Genomic DNA, 21,451 nt, shown 5'->3' on the forward strand with positions numbered 1-21,451 from the left:
CTCTGTCATTTCTCTGTAATTGTTTCCCAAGTGCCAGTGTAGCACCTCACACACAGTGCTTCATAATGCTTGCCGAGTTGAACATTAAGTTAGCTCTTTGGCTGCCCTGTCACTGCTGCCTCAGGCTGAGCTCCCAGGTCACCCAGCTCTTCAGGTCCTTCTCACAAAACTGTTCTCTAGCTACATCTCTCCCTTTCTGTACTTTTATAATTATCTCTTGAACACCAAGAACTCTGCTTCATTGGCAGACCTTAAAGATCTAGATTAATGATTTTATAGAAAGCTATTGTTTTGACAGTCCCACGATAGGACCCACCAGTATTCCAAACTCAAAAGGGTGTAGGAACTTCTCTCTGGGAAATGATCCCAGACTCTATTCATAAGCAAAGTAAGAAAATCTACCCTGTTATTTTGAAGCCTTTTTTTCCATTCAAGTGAAATCTACTCAATTCATTCATCATATACTTTTAAACAGCAGATTTAGCTCCAAGCTGGGCCATTTCTAAAAATCAAATACATTTTCAAAGGCTAAAGACTCATTACCACTGAAATCCAAATGTATTTTCAAACAGCACCACTGGGAAAAACGTACATCCTCCCAACACAACTGCTTTAACGCAAACAATGCTCATTAGGATGCATAAGCCCTGGTATGCATGTGAAAACTGAAGTTTCAGCATCCTGTGTTTACCACTTTTTGATGTAGTACATCTGGCCTATGTTTCAAAAGAAGATCTGGGAGAGACAATTCCCCTAAAATCTCTAGGGAAGGTCAAAGAAGTGACTGAGCCTTTCAGCAAGTCTTCCTCCCACTGTTGCTTTAACTGGTTTCCTGCGTTTGATGAATGGTGCTTAGGGCAACTACAGTGACTGGTCTACAGCATTCTGAGCAAGGTAGCCTCAACACAAAGCTGGGAACTAGGAAAGAAAGAAATAAAATAATTCCTCTAGTCTTCTGTCACAAATAGTGACATCCAACTCATGCACTACATTCACGAGAAAGGCCCCTCCCTCAGAGTCGACTTATGTTTTCAGTATAATTCTATCAAGTACATTTATGAGGTTTTCCAGACAACTAGATGTAATAAATTCAAATGGACAGGACTGCTCAAGGCAGGTCTTGAGCACGGTTCTTCATTAACCCTGAGAAGACCACTGGCCGTCTGATGCTAAGGGTGGAGACAAAAAACCAGCAGATAAGAACTCAACAACACAGCAGTATAAGGTCATCAGACGCTAGGACAAATATAACTACACATAACCTAGTGATATCTGAGGGCAGTACATTCAGGACATTATACTAATGTTTTAAGAATGAAGATAATGATTCATCGAGAAATGGTCACATAATGAGTATATTGTTTGAAGAAGGTAAAAAAGTAATACATTTTAGAGAGATTTTCATTAAAAACAGAATCGAACTTGGTGTAGTCAGGAGAAGCACTGGACTTGGGAGTATTTGGATTTAAATCCCATTTCAGAGTTACTAATTGTATGGCCCTAGGCAAATCACTTAACCTCTGTGCCTCAATTTCCAAATGTGTAAAATGGGGGGGAGGGGTGTTAAAAGAAAAGGTTGGCCTTGATGGCCTTTAAGGTTTTTTCTAGTTCTAAGCCTATGATTCTATAAAAGGGAAAGCTTCAGTTAACTGGAAAATGGTCTCATACAGACTAGCTCATTATCTAGTGAGGCCAGCATCCTTCCTTTTGTTCTTCCTGGTGTTCATACCTGGCTAAATTACCTCTTTTGTGGTCACTAGAATGCCTAGCAGTCAACTCCATTATCTGAGAAGCCCCATTCACATCTTGTTTCAAGTTCTACCAATCTACGCAGAGACACCTCACTTTTATTAGTTAGCCCAGCTTTGAAATTCCTTCTCTCTTTCACCATTTTCAGGTAATCATCCTTAAAATCAGGTTTTATGATCTCATTCATTATTAAGTGGGGGGTTATGTAATGCTGCTCAATCAGGGTGTGATTGTGACCCCAGGCTCTCACAGGCTATGCCAGTGTTTCAAAGACTGCCCTAGAGGTCCAGGATTTAGTAAATTATGTGAACACGTTTAAAAGACCATACTTTACCTCATTGTAAGGTGAAAAAATAAACTGGAAGATGATCATTAGTCCAATCAGAGTGGGCTGAGTATCATAAAAACCAAATGCAGCAAAGAGTTCTTTTTGACCAATTAATACGGCAAATAAGAAAAAACAAAGGAAAGAATTCATCTAAAATGGAAGAGACAGATATACCAAGTTATGGTTAGAATGATCTCAGCACAGGGCAACATTTAACAGCCTGGATTTCATTTTTAAATTCTACCACATACCTTCATTTTAAGAATGACATTAAATGTGATCACAGAAAATGCCGTGCGCTTCGTTTCACTTCTGCCCCAGACAGCAAGGGGAAAAAGGCCTGCAAGTATTTAAGAGTTCCCACCCCAATCCTGCGCTTGGAGACATTCTTAACGAATAGCACTTCAATGATGAAAGAGTGTTTTATAGCCCTGATTCTGCTTGATCCACACCCAATGACCCGATGAGAAAGCTAGTGTAAGTATTACTATTCTCACTTTATAGGGGAGGATAACAGACACAGAGCAATAAGGTGATTCCCCAAAACAATCACAAAGCCAACACTTGAACTGAGGTCTGCCCATTCCAGGGCCAGGGCTCTCCCCACTTACCTGTGCTATCTCTTTCAAGTTTGAATGAGGGCAAACTGAAGCAATTCACAGCTCCACCAACACTGTAAAAGGGGACCTGTCTTTCAACAACTTCCAACACCGTCTAGTCAGCTCTTCTGTCAGCTTTACGAATTTTCTGGGTGTGAAGTGAAATCTCAAAGTTGTTTTGATCTAAACTTCTTCTCATTAGATCTTTCATATGATGGTTAATAATTTTCCATTTCTACATGTTCTAACCACTCATACATTAGAGAATGGCTCTTGTATATCAGACCTTTATCAAAGATATCTGATAGAAAGTTTTTCCCAATTGACAGTTTCCTATCTTATCCCAACCACATAAATTTTGTTTATACAAAACTAGCTCCTATTGAGAGCCTAAGACTACATTAACTTTTTTGGCTGCCACGTTGCAAGTTACCATTCCAATCTCAAATCTGAGCCTTGTCCCAGCAGCAGCCGTGTGGCCCCAATGGCATGTGCCATCTTTCCCTGGTGCCTGTTGGTTTCCTCTGAAGGCATATGCCCTATGAATGCTTCTTTCAAAGCCCAACTCTCCTCTTTGGGTGACTTTTTTTGGTTCTCACTTTCTGTCTGATAGAGCCTTCAGCTCATTTGTAGAGAAATATCATCCCACTCGATGTATATTTAGCTCACCCACATTTACCAATTCTTTCATGTCTGTTCTTCTACTGCCTACCGTGTTGCTGGACTCAAAAAAAAATTGGGATTTTTGTCCAGTAATAAATGAACGACATTATCTCTAAGGTCCCTTCCAGCTTTGAATCCTGTGACTAAATGAGGGCACGAAGCTGCCTATCGCACAGGTTTCAATGGAATTCAAACACAAAGGGAATAGAAATTACTAGACAAATTGTGTACATATGAATAACAATGGAATACTACTGCACTATAAAGGGTGATGAGAAGTATGAGAAGGCAACTGTTACAAAGCAAAGCAGAACCAGGAAAAAAAAAACACACAGAGAGAGGCAGTATTGCAGAGTGAAGAGAGAATTGGAGTCAGGAAGACTTGGGTACAAGTTCTGTCACACACATTGGCCAGATAATCATGGACAAGTCACAACCTGTCAGAACAGCTACCTGCTTCTCTCTAGATACAGAAAGATATCTGTATCTATGAGATAATATATTTATACGTATAAAATGTGTCTATATATTAATGTGTATATAATATGAATATTATTGAGGAGGTAGGGAGGGAGGAAGAGGGAGAGGACAGAAGGGTAGACAAGAGAGGAGGGGACAGAAAGGGAGAAAGAGAAGAGGGGAGAGAGAAAGGGAGAGAGAATTTGATTTTTCTGTTTGGTCCTGTGATTTCACATACATATAAATATGTATGTGTAGGTATATGTGTATATTATTATATGTACACACGTAATAAAAGGCCAGTAACAATCAAATCTGACCATTCTATAATTATAATGACCAAAATGACTCCAAAGAAGAGATGTGAATGCACCCTGCTCCCTTTCTTACACAGATGGGTGACAGAATGATGAATATAATGACAGACTTGACTAACAAGTTAGTTTTGATGGGCTGCTTTTTCCCCACCTTTCTGATACTTTGTCATATGGGATGGCTTTGTGGGAAAGGAAGGGGAAAAGGAGATAAAAAAACAAGATAGCAATAAAAATTTTATAAAAAGGTGTAGATCAAAATCTTCCTGTGGTCAAAACTGGTAAAAATGGTTGTGGAAAGGAAAATTTTGCTGTGAAAAGCTGACTGGCAAAGTGATAAAATGAGTCAATGACTCATTTCATGCTGCTTTCCTCCTCAGACCTGGAAGCTAGTAAAAGGACATACCAGGAGTGATGAAGACAAGGATGAGAATGTGCTCTCAAGGTACAGGCATAGACCACCACAATAAAGCGATTATTGAAATAAACTGAGTCACATGAATTTTTGGGTTTCCCAGTGCATACAAAGGTTATTTTTACAAAATACTGTAGTCTATAAAGTGTGCGATAGTATTCTGTCAAAATAAAAAACCCTACAATGTATATACCATAATTTTAAAATATTTTATCACCAAAACAATGCTGACCATTATCTCAGCCTTCAATGAGTCATAATCTTTTTGCTGGTGGAGGGTCTTGCCTCGATGACGATGGCTTCTAACTGATCAGGGTATTAGCTGCTAAAGGCTGGGGTGGCTGTGGCAATTTCTTAAAAATAAGACAACAATGAAATTTGCTGCATCAATTGACTCTGCCACTTGAACACTTAGAGGCCCTTGTAAGGTTATTAACTGGCCTGATTTCAATATTGTTTTGTCTCAGGGAATAGAGAGGTCCAAGGGAATGGAGAGAGGCGAGAGAATGGGCTGTTGGCTGAATAGTCAGAACATACCCATTTACTATCTACAGACAGATAGATAGATAGATAGGCATGGTTTATGAAGTCCCCAAGGAATTACAACAGTAATATCAAAGACCACTGATCAAAGCATCCTAACAAATAAAACAATGAAAAAGTTCAAAACATTGTACCAAAATATGACACAGAGACACAATATGAGAACGTGCTGTTGAAAAAATGGCACCTGTAGACGTCTTTGACACAGGATTGCCCTGAACCTTCAATTTCTAAACAACATCTTAAAGCGAAGTGCAATAAAGTGAGATGTGCCTGTATTGGTCTTCTGCCTGGACATCAAGATGATTTGTAGTTGTACAAAACAGCCTGGTGAATTTGTAGCATATGTGTTTCTTTTATCAAGGACCAGGACACAGAATAACAATAATAAACCTGCATTCAAGTCCTGGCTCTGTGACCTTGGCCAAGTTCCGTGGGCTTCCCTCTTCCAATCTGTAAAGACAGAGGCTTGGACTAGATTGGGGGTTCTCAGACTTGTGTCATGACCCCCATGGGCAATCTGGTGAAGTTTATGGAGCTCTCTTTAGAAAAATGGGGTTTTTAAAAAAAATGGATGAAATAAAATACCCTATAGAATTACAAACAAAATGAATAATAATGAAATAGTTATAAAAATATTTTTAAAATTTCTAGACCACAGGTTAAGAATCTCTAGACTAGGTGATCTCAAAAGTCCAATTCTAAATCTTATGGATTCAACTTTGCGATGAAGACCCAAACCCATCAAGAATTCCCACTCCAGAGTGAGTAAGGTGTGTTAACACATGCCTATAAATCCCTGCTACTTGGGAGGCTGAGGGTGGGGGACTGCTTAAGCTCAGGAGTTCTGAGCTGCAACAAGATAAAGTTGAGAGGGTATCTGCATTAATTCTAGTACCAATATAGTGAGTCCCCAGAAGAGAGGACTTACCAGGCTACCCAAAGAGGGGTGAATCAGTCCAGGTCAGAAGAAAAAAAAAATTTCAACCTTAAAGCTTCCCTATAGATCAGTATTAGGACTGGTCCATGAGTGGCTGCTGCACTTATAGCCTGGGTGAGATAAGAAGACCTAGTCTCCAAAAAAAACAAAACAAAACAAAACAATTCCCACTCCATATATTGTTCTTCTCTCCTCTATGTCTTCCTTCTTCTTAATGGCTGCATTTGCCAAAGTCTTGGTCAGGGCTGGGGAGCCTGCAGCCTCGAGGCCACCTGTGGTCCTCTAGGTCCTTGGGTGCGGCCTTTTGACAGAGTCCAAGTTTTACAGAATAAATCCTTTTATTTAGGGGATGTGTTCCATGAAGTTTGGATTCAGTCAAAGGACTGCACTTGAGGACCTAGAGGGCCGTATGTGGCCTCGAGGCCACAGGTTCCCCACCCCTGACTTTGGAAGTCAATGACTATTCTATACCAGTAATTGAAAAGGAATCTGGAGCAGTGAGGCAAAACAGTGATTGTTGGTCATCCTCCCCAGGAAAGGATTACCTGCCTATGAGAAAGCACAAGTATCTATTTGATTTATAGCAAAGAAGCTGGAAAAGCAGGCCTTCTAAGCAAACCAGAACGCTCACACACTCACCTGACTGATCACGATATTTTTGACAGTGTGGCCTAACTTCCAGTGTCCCAGTTCATGGCCAAGGACAGCAAGAACCTCTTCATTTTTACAGCCTTGTTTCTTATTCTGAATAAAAATAATAATAATAATCAATATAGGAATCTATTTTAAAGGAGATCTCTTGAATCAACAGCATGAATATGGCCAAAAGAGAGCCTCACCACCTCAGCCCACGCTCATGATAAGCCCTGGGTTTTTCCCTTTGTATTCCCAAGAGGCAGGCGAGGGTTTGTCACCCTCAGCAACCTTTGTTCAGCCACACAGTCATTCTTTTGTTCAGCACAGACTTACTGAAGGAGTCTAGCACCGTGTCTTCCATGTAATAAATAGTTGCTGTTACTGAGTGCCTAATTTGCACAAAGCACATATGCACCAGGGGTTAAGAGAAGTGCGACGGTAAGCGAGACAGAGTCACTGCCTTCATAGAACTTAAGAGTCTGGCAGAAGGATAACGTATAGAGAGAATTTTAAGATACTATCATCATAATAACTGAAATCCACATAAATAAAGCTTTACCATTTGTTTGCAAGGCATGATTGTCTTTAATCCCGTCAGGTAGGTGGTGATAGATATCATTACACACTTTGCAGATAAGGAAACTGAGGCTCAGAGAGACTGAGTAACTTGCTCATGATCACACAGTTACTAAGGTGAAGTCAAACTGCTCCAGGTAGAGCTTCTTCCCACTACATGACACGTGACCAGGGCACTGGAGGGGAAGTCTAAAGGAAAAGGTCGGTCACAGACCACAGGCACCATGGAAGGCAGCTGAAGGGGTAGGCACTTGAGGTGAGAATTCGGGGATGGCGAGGAATTAGTGAACATCTAAAAAGAGAAGCAGTCACCACCGAGAGACAGCAAAGTTTTGTCAAGAGCTGGCCATAGAAGATGCGCTTCACTTCCCTTCTTGGAGGGTGACAAATTGGGAGATCAAGGAAATGCGGCAGAAATTGCTTACCTATATTTCTGCTAACCACTTGATAAAGGTTCTCATGTTATTTCTGGATAAGATAAAGCATGTGGGCTATTATGCAAGAGTACAGTCAGGTGTATGTGGAAATAGAAGAAAGGCTGGACCCAAACAGCAGCCACTGGTCCATCAACTCCAAATGAAGTCTCTGTCCATATGCCCTAGGGAGATATTCTTGACTCTGTGGTAGCTAACATTTTTTTATTAGTGCCTCAGTAAGGCACGAAGAACATACTCAACAAATCTGCAAATGACCCTAAGTTGGGAAGAATAGCTACCATGGATTGACCTATGATTTCCTTTGCATAGGGAACTTCCCTCTACTAATACAAATTGGCACCTTCTTTGAAAATTCACCTTGATGAGCTGTCTACAGAGAAGTGACTTACTTGCCCAGGGTCACAGCACCAATGGGACTATGTACAGCCACAATCAAGGGCTTGCTGGCTCTGAGGCCAGGTAACTTCTGACTACATCATGCTGCCTGTCTCTCCACAAATAGCAGATATTAAAAATCAGAGTTAGATGACAGAATCTGGATCTAAAAAATGGCTGCAGCTTAGAACATCAGCCAAGTTTTCTAATAAGGTGGAATTTAACAGGGATAAATATAAAAATTTACCCTGAGATCCAAAAAATCAGTCACTCAAGAGTAAGACAAGGGAGCCATGGATAGAGAGCTGCTTATTTTGAAAGACTGAGGGTTTTAGTGGATATTAAGCATCATATTAATCAATGGTGCGATATGACAGTCGAAAACCCCTCATTAAATCTTCTGCTGAATGAGAACTGGTCTGATATATAGACTAGAGAAGTGACAGGGACCAATTCATTTCTGCATTTGTATCCACTGCACCTAGCACAGAGTAGGGACTCAATAAATGTGCTGACTAGTGAGGACTGCAGTGAGAAAATGCAGTGCACAGAGGGAGATAATACAAAGTATTATCTCTAAGCACTAACAGGACCTGGAGAAGGGAGAGGAACAATTGGCACCCAGCTCACAATGGTGGACATCCCCAGGATATCCCTGCTATAGCAGGCTTTGGGAACAGCTGAACTAGATAGCTTAGGTTTAATATGGCCCACCTTTCAGGGGATTTAGGAAAGCCAGATAATGAAGAAAAGCCTGGGGGTACCTCAGGTATACAGGAGAGGCATGTGGTGTGAGTGTGCAGAGGAAAGAGGGGCTGAGGCTGGCAGGGGTAGTGTGGTTGTTGTGCCCTTGGCGTGGGGTCTGGGTCTTTCTCTCCTTTGGTGTCACTGATCTGGGTCATGGCCCCTACTGCTCAAGACCATATACAACATTCCTAGAACTGGAGTGAAAGAGGATGGAAATAATCCTAGAACTGACTGCCTGAATTATACCAGCTGAGTGTCATCCCAACTTTCTGTCCTTAGAGAAGTGATGCCTGTAACATTCAATGGATGTGTGACAAAGGTCTGCCCTAAAAGCATGAAATGACGGGAACGATCCAGAAGCTAACAAGAGGATCACCACAAAGCTGGGGTGGAGTGTGCAAGGGCAAACCCAGACCCCTCCTTAAATTCCTCCAATGGAGAAAATCTCCTCAATCTTCCTCCAATGCTTCCTCCAGGCACATTGGTATTCCTTAGTCCTCAGAGGCCTAAGCTCTGAAGACTCCACTAATTGGAGAAGAGATCCCCAAGAAGAGGAGGAGGCTATTGGAAACAAATCTCCTCTACTTAACAACCAAGCCAAGCAGGAGAGCAGTCAGGACTATGATGCAAAAGGAAGAGTATGGTCATTCAGCAGGCAGAAAGGGGGCTTACGGCCCCAAAATATAGGTGAAAGAAATATCAGAGACTAGATCTCCAGGAGCTATAGCTGAGCCAGCCCCCCATGATCCACCCCAGGGGAGCAGCTCAAAGAAACCAGAAACTGTTGTGACCCTGGTCTCTACTGCACTCCAAAAAGACAGAAAAGGTGTCCTGTGATAGGCAGCAGCACAGCATAGTGGGAATGTCAGGAGCAATAAATAAATGGGAAGGGAAGGGAAGAAGCATTTACGTAGCACCTACTACGTGCCAGACACTGTGCTAAGCTAAATGGAATCTAGAGCTACTAATATTTTCCCCTCTCTTAATGAGTCCTTGCTTCATAGAGTTAGAGATATTAAAGGAAGGCTCTGTGTGTGTGCAAAAGACAGATAAATTATAAAAGTGTGAATGTAAAAAGATAAATAAATGGAGAGGAAAAAAAAACCCAAAAAAACTGGAAGCACAGAAAATACAGACTATCCAGACAGCTTTGAAAGCAAGAGGTTGATATTATGATAAACCTAAAAAGAAAAGCAAACTGTACATAACTGAAGCCTGCCATTTCAGCTATAATCCTCTTTTTCTGTTCTACTATCTATATGTAAAAGCTTATTCTATTTCTTGTTTGCTAACTTCAGCATAAAATTTTAAGTTAATTTAAAAAAATCAATCAGATACAGTTTTTCTTTAACATTTTAGAGTGAAGTCTAAAGACCACGAAATTGTGCGAAAAGAGAACCCAGCATTTTGTGCACCTTTTTTGGGGGATGGAAGCACACAGCAGGGAGAATGAAGATTGAGACAGCTGGGCCAGTGCAGATGAGTGCAGGTGCAGGGTGCAACAGGAAGTGCCCTGCACACAGCCACAGAACCTCAATTTGGATCTGAGGTCTATTAATTATTACACACATGGCCTTGGACAAGTCATTTACCGTGCCTGGAGCCAAAGACTCTCCCTGTAATAAAACAAGGTCAAACTACATAATCCCTAAGGCCTCTTCCTGCTCTGAATTCTATGATCCTGTGACTGTTTACAAACCTGTCCTTAGATCTTACCCTGACAAGGTTTTGGATGAAACTTTAATTTCACTCTTTGTTTGCCTTGATGACAGTAGCAGGAAAAAAAAAATTATGTAGAAAAAGTCTGATTCTCTTCCCAGGACATGTGGGGCCAGGAGAGGAAAAAAGGCAAAGAAAGGCAGTAACTCTGCAAAGTGTGTCCTCCCTCCATTTCCCCTGGGTCACACAGCACCCCTAGGACCAATGGGCAGCTTGGTCTCATTCACTGCTAACACAGAGTCAATTTCAGACTTTGCCTTCTGCCCAAACACACCCTGGAGACTCAGGCACTGGCCAGGCTGTTTTCCAATGGTCTTATCTCAGACTTAGCCCTTCCTGGAACACTGATCCCCTGACATAGGAAAAGTACCAAGCTCTGCCACAGGAACACAACACCCTGCTTCTCCCAGTGACTCTCAGCACACTGAGGAGAAGTGCCAGATAGGCCTCTGGACCCCCAAACAATGCAAGTCTCAGGGGTCTGTATTTGTGTCCCTAGCACTAAAATAGTGCCTGGAACATAGTAGGGAGAAGGGAAGAGAACAAGCATGTGGGCCAGGCACTGCACTAAGAGTTTTACAAATATCATCTCACCTGACTCTCACAACATCGCTCTTATCACCATTTTACAGTTGAGCAAACTGAGATTGAATGGCCTCCCACAGGTCACTCAGCTAGTAAGTTGTTGGAGGGCAGATTTGGATTCAAGTCTTCCTGAATCCAGGCTTAGCACTCTATTCATCGCTCCACCAGGTGCCTTGATTGTTAGAGTATTATGTGGTCTAACTTAATTATTTTCTGGGAACCAGGAATAGCATTTCTCCTCCCGTTAATGCTGCCTCTCCATGCTAATGGTGGCAGTCCAGTCACACTATGGGCTGGAGGATTAGGCTAAATGTACTAGTTCTACTGCCTTCCCCACACACTGTGTAATGATAGTTTCAATGACATTTTTAGTAAGGAACTTAGCTCATCTTCTTGGGGTTTTCAAGAATTCCCTCATTCCAGAAAATCAGATACTTCTTTGTCTTAAGACAAAGATATCACCCCAAAATAAAAGACCTCTATTTGAAACCCAACTTGCTAGTAAAGGACTGTGACCATGTCACAAATTGATGTTGTTCCCTGTGACAAGCAAAGTCCCCATGGCCCAGCAGCCTCTAACCCCAGAACTAGAGGTATTAGCAATTAGCAGTGGACAGGTCTAGAGACATTCCACATTCTCTAAACACAGGCTACACCCCTGGGCTGACAACAGCTGCTGCAGATACTGAAGCAGAAAACAAGAGTTAAGTCAAACTCACTCTCGCTTTGGCTTTTGTTTCTGGGCTTTCCCCCTCTTCACTCTTGGGGGATTCTGAGGAGCCCTCTTCTGGTGTCTCTTTGTTCAGCATCGAGTACTCTTCCAGCAGTGTGTCAAACAAAACTATCCTCTTGTTCTTGAAGAAGCCATAGAAGTAAGCATTGCTGTGGGAAGAGCGCTTTGATCCTGTTGGGAGAGTTCAAGGGAGAGAGAAACTAAGCTTTTGGGGCCTGAAACTGCCCAGTTCTACTAAGTGTCATTAAGATAGGAATGGACAAAAAACTTTTCTGTCATGCTAGTCCTCTGTTCAAGGGGGCTCAGCCAGCTGCCTAAAATTATTGTCAATATGCCACAACAATACCTTTGGCGTTAATTTATTGTCTTGAACCCCATGATAGCATCAGCACAAAAATCAGTGTTAGAAAGTACGTAAGCTCCAGGAGTCTTGGCCAAGCTGGGAGGCCTGGCAGACAGGCCCTGGGACAGGCAAGGAGCGGAGAGGCTCAGCGCTGAACCATTACTCACCAGGTGGTCAATATTCTAGCCACAGCAAATCACAAAGAACACTGGAGAAGCTGAGTTCTGCATAAGTGGAAGGAACCCACTCTGATGAAACAACAATCTTTGAAAGTGGCAACTTAGGAGACATGTGGTTGCTTTTAGGTTTACAAAGCATGATCCTGCCTTCTAGCAGAGGCAGTAGATGTGTCACTGTCTCTGTTTTCTAGAGGGCAACTGAAGTGCAGTGAGGCCCCATAACGGTTAAGTACTGGAGCCAGGATGGGAGAAGACTGGACAGGCCAGGTCAAGAGGGTACAGGATGGGACAGGCCAGGTCAGGATGGAAATTAACAAATTCTTTCTTAATCTGCCAGGTCCTTAAAGTCCTATCACCAGAGAATATTAAAGCACTTGATCGGTATTCTCTGACTTGTACTGATTTCTATCCAGATGTTTCACGCATAGAAACATATAAGTTACTGGAAATGTCATTCTCGAGATTTATAAAATTCAGACAACTTTTGTGAAAATCTGTAATCATTTCTGATCTTAGAAAAAAGGAGTCCACGTACAACATAATTTAACCTTTAACTGATGACTCAAGGTCATCTTTTTCAGCACTCGACATTACATTTCTGCTCTAGATGCAGAAGGTGCGGGCCACTGGGCTGATTCCAAGAAACAGGCCACGCTAAGTTGTCATGTCAATGGCAATGGTTCCAGGTGGCCTAGCTGCTGCTAACTGGTGCTTCTACAGCACCACTTAAGGTCCGCAAAGCACCTTACAGCCATCACCTCATCTGCTCTCACAACAACCCTGCAAGGAAGGTGCCCTTAGTATTGTCATTTTACAGATGTGACAGGTAACCTGCGCAGGGTCTCATACAACTAGTATTTGAGATCCTATCTGACCTCAGGTCTTCATGTCCGGAGCGCTATCCATTGCACCCTCTAGCTGCCTACCTACATACTACAGATTCGTGTCAGAGGCTGAGGCCAGAGAGTCACTTAATAGATGAAGAGTGTAATATTGACATAGGTAGAGAAGGAGAATCCAGAACATCTGTGCAAGTAGGGAGGCACAGGAAGGTAATGAAGATCTAAGCAGGTGAGCATAAACTAAGATATTCTCCTCTATAATCAAATCCATGAGATGACACTAAAGACAGGGAAGTCATAAAATATAAAATTATACACAGGAAATGAACTGGAAGGACCTATTGCAGATGGCCTTCTCAAGAGGTTTAGTCACAAAAGAGGCACAAGAACTATGCTAGCAAGCAGCTAGCAAGGATGAACAGACCATGGGAAGCACCGCTCTCACTCCTACGTCCAGGACTTCACTTGTCTTGTTCTCTTTGCTGAAATGTCCTTCTCAATCGATCCTGCCCATCCTTCAAGACAAGGCTTTCCTTCCCCATGAAGCTCTTTTTTAGGTTAAACTCTACAATTAGTTAGCAAAATAGTATTGTTGGCCTCAGGTAAGCTTATGGGTCGGAAGTGCCCCTTGCCCACAAATACACAAATATGCTGGAACTAAAATCAGAAAGAAAAAACAATAAATCTTTTGTCTTGCCTGAAGTCGCTCATGCTTTGCAAAACAACAAGAAAATGTCAAAACTGTAGCACATTGCTGTTTTATGGGTGCCTATATTTGTGTGTAGACACACACACACACACACACAACCAGTAAGTACTAGGCAATTCACAGACAGGGCATCAAAAAAATGGACCAATTTCATCTAAGGCTCCATGACTACCAGATTACCTTTATGACTGTCAGATACTTTTACAAACTTTATTTCATTTGATCCTGTGAGAACCAAAGACATCAGGAGAAAACACAAGCATTATTAAAGCCATTTTATAGATGAAGAAAGAGAAATGCAGAGAGGTTGCACCACTGGCTCCTGGTCAGTCACGATGCAAGGAAGAGGGAAGTGAGGACCTGACTCTCAGGACAGTATGTTCTCTGGACTATTCTTTACACATGCTGTTTTCTCTGGGGGAAAAAATCGTTTACAGCTTCCCTTCCTGGTGATTAAATCACTAGGCAGATCTGGTTTTCTAATCCTAATTGTGAAATGCAAATCCCACGTGACTCCATCATATGTATTAGCTTACAGAGTCCTCCTATGTCTCTTTTTTTTCTTCCCTGGAGGAAGCAGACAATGCACAGCACAGGGGCCTCTATAGTGCACCCAGCTCTGGTGTGCAACTTGGTGCTTCAAAGAGAATCAGATGATATGATGTAAGTTAAGTGCTTTAAAACTGTAAGGCCCAGTAAAACAAAGAGAAACACAGAAGCCAATTTTAAAATACAGGCATTATGGATTCCTGGCCCAGGGCTCGTAAAAACATAGATTTGTAGCATTCTACGAAAATAATCAAATAGATTTTTAAACTAAAAAAGCAAAGTTAAAAAAACCCCTACCTATATATAGCTACCAAGTTGGAAATCAGAGCGTACCCTCTAATGTAAGAATTGTAGTATAAATGCCCACAAAAAAATCTAAGAAATGACAGCAACAAAACTTACTAACTCAGACATTTGTAGACAAATGTTCAGAGTAATAGCACCAAGCAAGGCAAATAAGGGATATTAAGAAAGCAAATCTGGACAAGAAGAATCAATGTGGATACACAGGAAACTCACTGACAAACTCAAATGTGAAAAAGACACATAGGCAGACAAGAACAGCTAAGTGTCCTGTAAGAACAGTTCTAGGTACACCAAAGCTCAGAAGGGGTGGAAAAAGAGGAGCAAAGGAGCAGAACAGCTGCCCCTGGGGGGGGTTGTGAGGACCGTAAAGCATCACACACGGGAGCAGCTGTTCCATGAACCCCCAAACCACGTACTAAGGTAGAGGCACTGGGCCAGCCTGGAGTCAGGAAGACTGCAGGTCTCATCTCAGACACACACACTAGCCATGACCCAAGCAAGTCCCTTAACTCCTCAGCTCCCCAGGCAATGCTCTAAGAACCTGCATTTGTAGAGGGAATTTCCTCTCCCAGGGTTCCCCACAGATCCAACCTCAGCAAAAAAAAAAAAAAAAAAAAAAGGGGGGGGGGGCTTTATTGATATTTTCTACGACCCTGGGTTTTCAGACACTAGGCCAAGGGCACACAGCCTCTATCATGCCCTACCAGACTGGCAAACCTTGACAGTGGACTTGTCTCTCTTTGTCTTGGGATTAATCTAAACCACAGCCAAAACTGACCACCAGAAACTGACTACCAGATGACGAATTCTCTGGGCCGCAAGTCAAGAAACCACTGAGCACAGGGTTGTGATCCCTACTGGTAGAAGAGTGTCCATACTGCCAAGTATGCTATTACCCTACCAGGGCTACTTTGTGGAGGCCTTTACCTTTACCACGTGAAAGAACGGATGAAATCATCCTGAAAAACAGGACAATTCAATTCAACACACATTGAAGTTCTTATTATTTTCAAGGCGCTTTCCAAGTCAGCCGACCGGCATTTATTAGGCAGGCACCGTGCTGGGGATACAAAGAAAGTAACAGACAATCCAGGACCTCTCGGAGCCCTCGGTATGACACGAGGGAACAACACACCAACAACTCTGTACAAAAAAGCTACAGACAGGATAATCTGGAGACAATGAGCAGAGGGAAGGCACTAGCATTAAGGAGGATTCAGAAAGGCTTGCTGCAGAAGGTAAGACTTTAAGCAAGACTTGAAGGAAGCCAAGAAGTGGAGAGGAAGGAGAGAATTCCAGGTAGAGGATCGTGTGTGAGGAACAGCCAGAAGGCCAGTGTCACTCGATCACAAAGTATGTGGAGGGGAGTAAGGTATAAGAAGGCTAGAAAGGGAGACAGGGGCCTGGTTATAACGGGCTTTATAAGCTAAACAGAGGACTTTCTATTTGGGCCTAGAGGAAATATGGAGCCACTAGCATTGACTGAGTAGGGAGATTACAGGACCAGAACTGCATTTTAGGGAGATCGCTTTGATGGCTGAATGGAGTGGAAGAAGTCTTGAGGCAGGCAGACCCATCAGCATAAGCCTGCACAACCTATGGCCCACATTATTTGCAGGCTGCCTGAAAGCCTCTGGTGGGCCCGCAGGCCCGCACCAGCTGCCACTGCAATAGTCTAGGCACGAGGTGATGAGGACCTGCACCAGGGTGATGGCAGTGTCGGAGAACGCATATTCAAGAGATGTTACAAAGCTACAAATGACGTGACTTGGCAAATGTGGGAGGTGAGAGAATAAGGGGTCTAAGATGACACCTAGGTCGCAAGATGGAGGGACTAGGGAACTCAACATTAAAAGGTAAGTTAGGAAGAGGGGAGAGTTTGGAGGAAAAATAATGAGTTCCATTTTAGACATGATGAGCTTAAGATGTCTATGAGAGATATAGTTGCAGATGTCCAAAAGACAGTAGGAATAAGAGATGTGACACTCGAGTTCAACAGAAAGGTGTGAGCTGGACAAATAAATGTGAGGATTATCTAGAGATTCAAGTGGAATCTATGGGAGTGGATGAGATCACCAAGTGAAATAGTATAGAGGAGAAGAGAAAAGTGCTCAGGACAAAGAGTTGGGGGACATCCATAGTTAACAGAAGTGATCTGGGTGAACAACCATCAAAGGAGATAGAAAAGGAGCTGTTGGACAGCTAGAATGAGAAGAAGAGAGGAGTGCCATGAAATCCTAGAGAGATGAGAGTGACTGATAGTGTCAGAAGCTGCAGGAAGGTCAAGAAGGACGAGAATTGAAAAGAGGCCATCGGATTAGAAATTAAGAGATCACTGGTAACTTTGTAGAGCAGTAGTTTCAGTTGGAAGCCAGACTCCGCGGAGTTAAAAGGAAAGTGAGGAAATGAACTGGAAGGACCTATTGCAGATGGCCTTCTCAAGAGGTTTAGTCACACAAGAACTATGCTAGCAAGCAGCTAGCAAGGATGAACAGACCATGGGAAGCACCGCTCTCACTCCTAAGTCCAGGACTTCACTCGTCTTGTTCTCTTTGCTGAAATGTCCTTCTCAATCCATCCTGCCCATCCTTCAAGACAAGGTTTTCCTTCCCCATGAAGCTCTTTCCAGTTTCCCCAGGTGTGGACTGCCCACCATTCTCTGAATTTCTACAGCCCTCCTAAAATTTAACACACGTCTTGTACTGTTTTGTGATTGTTTCACACCGATCAATATCTCCTCATGATTTTCATGTTAGTTATTTCTCCTCAATTATACTATAGACCTCTTGAAGAGCACGACTACGTCCTAGATTTCTGTTTCTCTCACAATATTGAACACGCAGCAGACATTCAATAGATATTTGTTGAACAATAAGTACTGAAGTGAGTAGGGTTCCATTCTTCTCAGAAACATTAGACTATATTCTTTTTTAAGTGATTATTTTTAAAAATGTTCTTTTATTTTGAGTTCCAATCTTCTCCCTCCCTCTAGCCCTTTGCCCACCCATAGAGAAAGCAAGCAATATGATGCTCATTATACATGTGAAGACCATATTCTTTCAGCAAGGCAGTATAAGGATACAGTAGGACTTGGTTTGCTCTCTGACTAAACAACTGCAAACTGCTCCAGTTGTGGTGTTACCTTGATAAGCAAAATAAAGCCCTAGAGGGCAAGTGCCAGTGTGCACGGGGTGTGTGTGTGTGTGTGTGTGTGTGTGTGTGTACACACACCTACATACATACACACAAACACACACACACAATATATAGTGAAGGGAGATAATACACACATATGTACACACAAAATAGATGCAATTGGGGGGGAGGGGGGCAGAGGGTCCAGAAACAACACAACACTTGACCACAGCAGCTAGAGGACAAGGAAAAGCTTCAAGCAGCAGGCACTTGAGATGAATCTTGGAGGAAGATAAAGACTTTAAGAGGTAATAGCAAGGCTGGAAGGTGCTCCATGCATGGAGGGCAGCTGGAACAAAAGCATGGCCACATTTGAAGAACAATAAGAAGGCTAACTGGGTTGTATCATAGCGTATGTGAAGGGTAGGAGGGGGCCGGGCTGTGCTGGGCTTTAGATGACGCTCACGGGGAGCCCCTGCAGTGACGGAGCAGACTGACGTGGTCAGACATGCGCTTGGCAGATGTGCAGCAAATGCCCTGGCTCCTCCCCACACTCAGCTTTGATACAAGGGGCTTGGTTTTCTTAGCCACTGCCCCCCAAAGATTACAGGATCGTGGATTTAGAGCTGGAAGGGGCCTCTGCAGTCAGAGCCATCTCTCTCGTTTTATAGATAAAAAAATTCAGCCCAGGGAAGTTCAGCAACTTGCTCAGCTATTAAGTCTGAATGGGAATGTGAAGCCGGGTCCCCTGATTCCCAGTCCAGGGCTCACCCTGCTGCTCTGGTTAGTGAACTGACAGATCCTACCAGGCCTTTTACAAGGTGCAGGCCTTCAGTTCTTTCTTCAGTGACTTCTGGTTTCAGGGCAGTCAAGGGTTTCATCACCAGGCAAGTCAATGAGGTGTTACCTTACCACTCTCTCCATTTGGGGGGCAGAAACAGGCACAAAACATGCTATACATACTGAGTAACCTTCCTTAAGTGACAACCTCTCTGGATCTCAAGTCTCCCCTTCTATACAATGAGGATAATAATACCTGTAGTCCTGACCTTAGAGGATTATTTTGAGACTCAAATGAGATATTTTGTTGTTTTGGGGGAATCGAGAGGGTATGATATAGGAGAAAGAGGTCTTGGAGTCAAAAGACTTGATGCCAACCCTAGTAGTTGTGTGACTGGGCAAGTCAATACCAATTTAGGACAGAATTCCTCATATGTAAAATGGGGATTAAAAATGCTTCTACTACCCATTTTACAGGGATGTAGTGAAGAAAACGGGAGCTAATTATTAATATCTTTACAACCTCGAGGTTACATCATATTCCATTTATACTGTTCATTATAATAAGTGAAATCTTGTCTTTACTTCCCAATAACAGTGGGGTTCTGCTGTATCCCCAATTCTTAGAAAACTCAAGATTCCCAAATTTTAGAGTAAATGTTGAACTCTCCTTCATTCACATCTTTGAACTTCAATAACAATGTTCAAAGCTAAGACCTTCTTACTCTCAGTAAAGCCTTACCTTCCACAACATACACCTTAGTCAGAGGAAAGTCAATATTCTTTGCCATTACTTCAATTTCTTCTTTGAGGGTTCCCTCAGGCAAAGGAATGAATTTATCAAACAAAGGGGCGATGTAGTCAGCATAGATAGTGACAAGCACCTGAAATGTAAAAGTGAGAACAACCTCTAAGAAGTTTCTTGAAGAAGGAAGAACACAGATGGTTTACAAAGTGTGCTAGGTTCCCGGCCACGTTCTGGGTTTCAGTACAGCTCCCTAGCCCCTCTGACCAGAGCTCTGATAGATCTCTCTCCCTGATGGAACCTCTTCAAGCCACCCTTCTCAAGAGACCTCAGGATTTTTCCTAAAGGGCAAGTCTGATCATGCCACTCCTCTCCCCACAGCCTACTGAACAAAGCATAAGCTCCCACAACCGGTCTCCAACCTACCTTTTCAACTCTATCCCCTCCACCTTCCCTTCCTACATCCCTCTCATTCTCTGAGGCTGTCCTGGCCTCTCCCATCTGTGCTTCTGCTTAGTTCACCCCCATGCCTGAAATGGTTTGCCTCCCATTCCAGTCTACTGAAGCCCCTCCCTCCCTTCAAGGCCCACCTCACAAGTATCCTCCTCCATGAAGTGACTTCTGCAGCCCTAAGTTAAAAGAATCTTTCCCTCCTCAAACTTTCCATCATACTTTGTGCTATGAAATTCAATAAATTTTAAGTGCCTGCATACCTAGTGTGCTAGCTATGAGGATAAAAATAAACAGTCCCCATTCTCGAGGAGCTTGTATGGGGAAGCAAGAGAAGAGAATCCATATGTACACAAATGAGTAAAGGACAAGGGAATCTGAGGGAGGGAGAGAACACCAAAAACTGGGGTTCGTGGAATGATCAGAGAAGACTACTGGGCTCTGAAGGGAAACTGATTCTGAGGGGCAGAGATGAGGAGAAATTATATTCTAGACAAGGGGGACGGCTCATTAAAAGACAAATAAGTTGAGATGGAATGCTGAATTTAGAAAACAGTCATTCAGTATGGCTGGAATGCAGGCTTGGCAAAGGTATGAGCAGGAAATCGGGATGGAAAAGTAGGAGAAAATCAGACTACAGAGGAGTGCTGGAACTAGGGTAATATCTGCCTGAGTAGAGAAAAGGAGATCGTTACAGTGGTGCAGATTAGATAAAACAGACAACTGACTGGACATGGCGGGGTAAGAAAGGGGAAAAAAATCAGAGACAACTTTGAAGTTATAAATGGAAAAGATGGCAGTGCCTTTAACAGAAAAAGGGAAGTTGAGAAGAAGGTGGGGTTTAATATGGAAGAAATGAGTTCCATTTTGGACACAGGGTATTTGAGAAGTCTCTGGTATATCCACCAGACAGGTGACAGTGCAGGAATGATGCTCAAGGGGGACATCAAGGCTCTCTCCTTTGCATTTATCACATCTTTTCTGGTATCACAGTAACTTGTATGCATGTGCCCTTCCAGAATTAGGCTGTAAACTCCTAGAGAAAAATGTATTGACATCTAAATTTTTATCTTCAGTGCCTACCTCTGTAAATACAGAAAGCACTTACTAAATTATTCATAACAGATTATCGGAAAGAGAAGGCATCTTGGAGATCAAGTCCAACCCCCTAACTTTACAAATGGGGAATCTGGGGCCCCAAGGGGTTAAAGAAATTTGCTGAAACAAACAGTTAGTAAATAAGAATTAGGCTGCTAAACTAGGACTCCTCACTCCCGACCCACTGCTCTTTCCAACTGAAGTGAAGTGAAATTTCACCTGTCCCAGCCTTCCTTCTTTGCACTTTGACTGCAAAGAAGCACAAGTGAATAAATGACATGTTACTCCTCCTTGGAGTTCAAAAAGTCAGAACAGGTTCAGCCCAACACTCAGTTATTTCATCAGGGTCCACACTAGGTTACACCTTTTTTTTGACAAAAACAAATGAGTTAGTACTTGCTAGTGCAGGGCTCTGGGGTTCTGACATTCCTAGAACTTTTCTTTAGGTAAGTAAATGTATACAATGTTACATGTAAGACTAGCATGTTCAGGGGCAG

At 42.7% G+C, this 21,451-nt stretch overlaps 1 protein-coding gene across 1 annotated transcript in view; it reads right to left on the reverse strand.

The window, feature by feature from the left end:
• The window catches only part of ZMPSTE24 (zinc metallopeptidase STE24), a 49,755-nt gene that overhangs the window by 2,864 nt on the left and 25,440 nt on the right, over positions 1-21,451 (reverse strand). Inside the window, exons 6-9 of the mRNA XM_036744656.1 lie at positions 19,404-19,545; positions 11,805-11,989; positions 6,650-6,754; positions 2,084-2,227 (exon numbers count right to left, since the gene is read on the reverse strand). Coding sequence (XP_036600551.1) covers positions 2,084-2,227; positions 6,650-6,754; positions 11,805-11,989; positions 19,404-19,545 — 576 coding nt within the window. The remainder of the gene's footprint in view (positions 1-2,083; positions 2,228-6,649; positions 6,755-11,804; positions 11,990-19,403; positions 19,546-21,451) is intronic.

This window comes from Trichosurus vulpecula, chromosome 2, assembly GCF_011100635.1.
Source record: "Trichosurus vulpecula isolate mTriVul1 chromosome 2, mTriVul1.pri, whole genome shotgun sequence".
NCBI lineage: Eukaryota > Metazoa > Chordata > Mammalia > Diprotodontia > Phalangeridae > Trichosurus > Trichosurus vulpecula.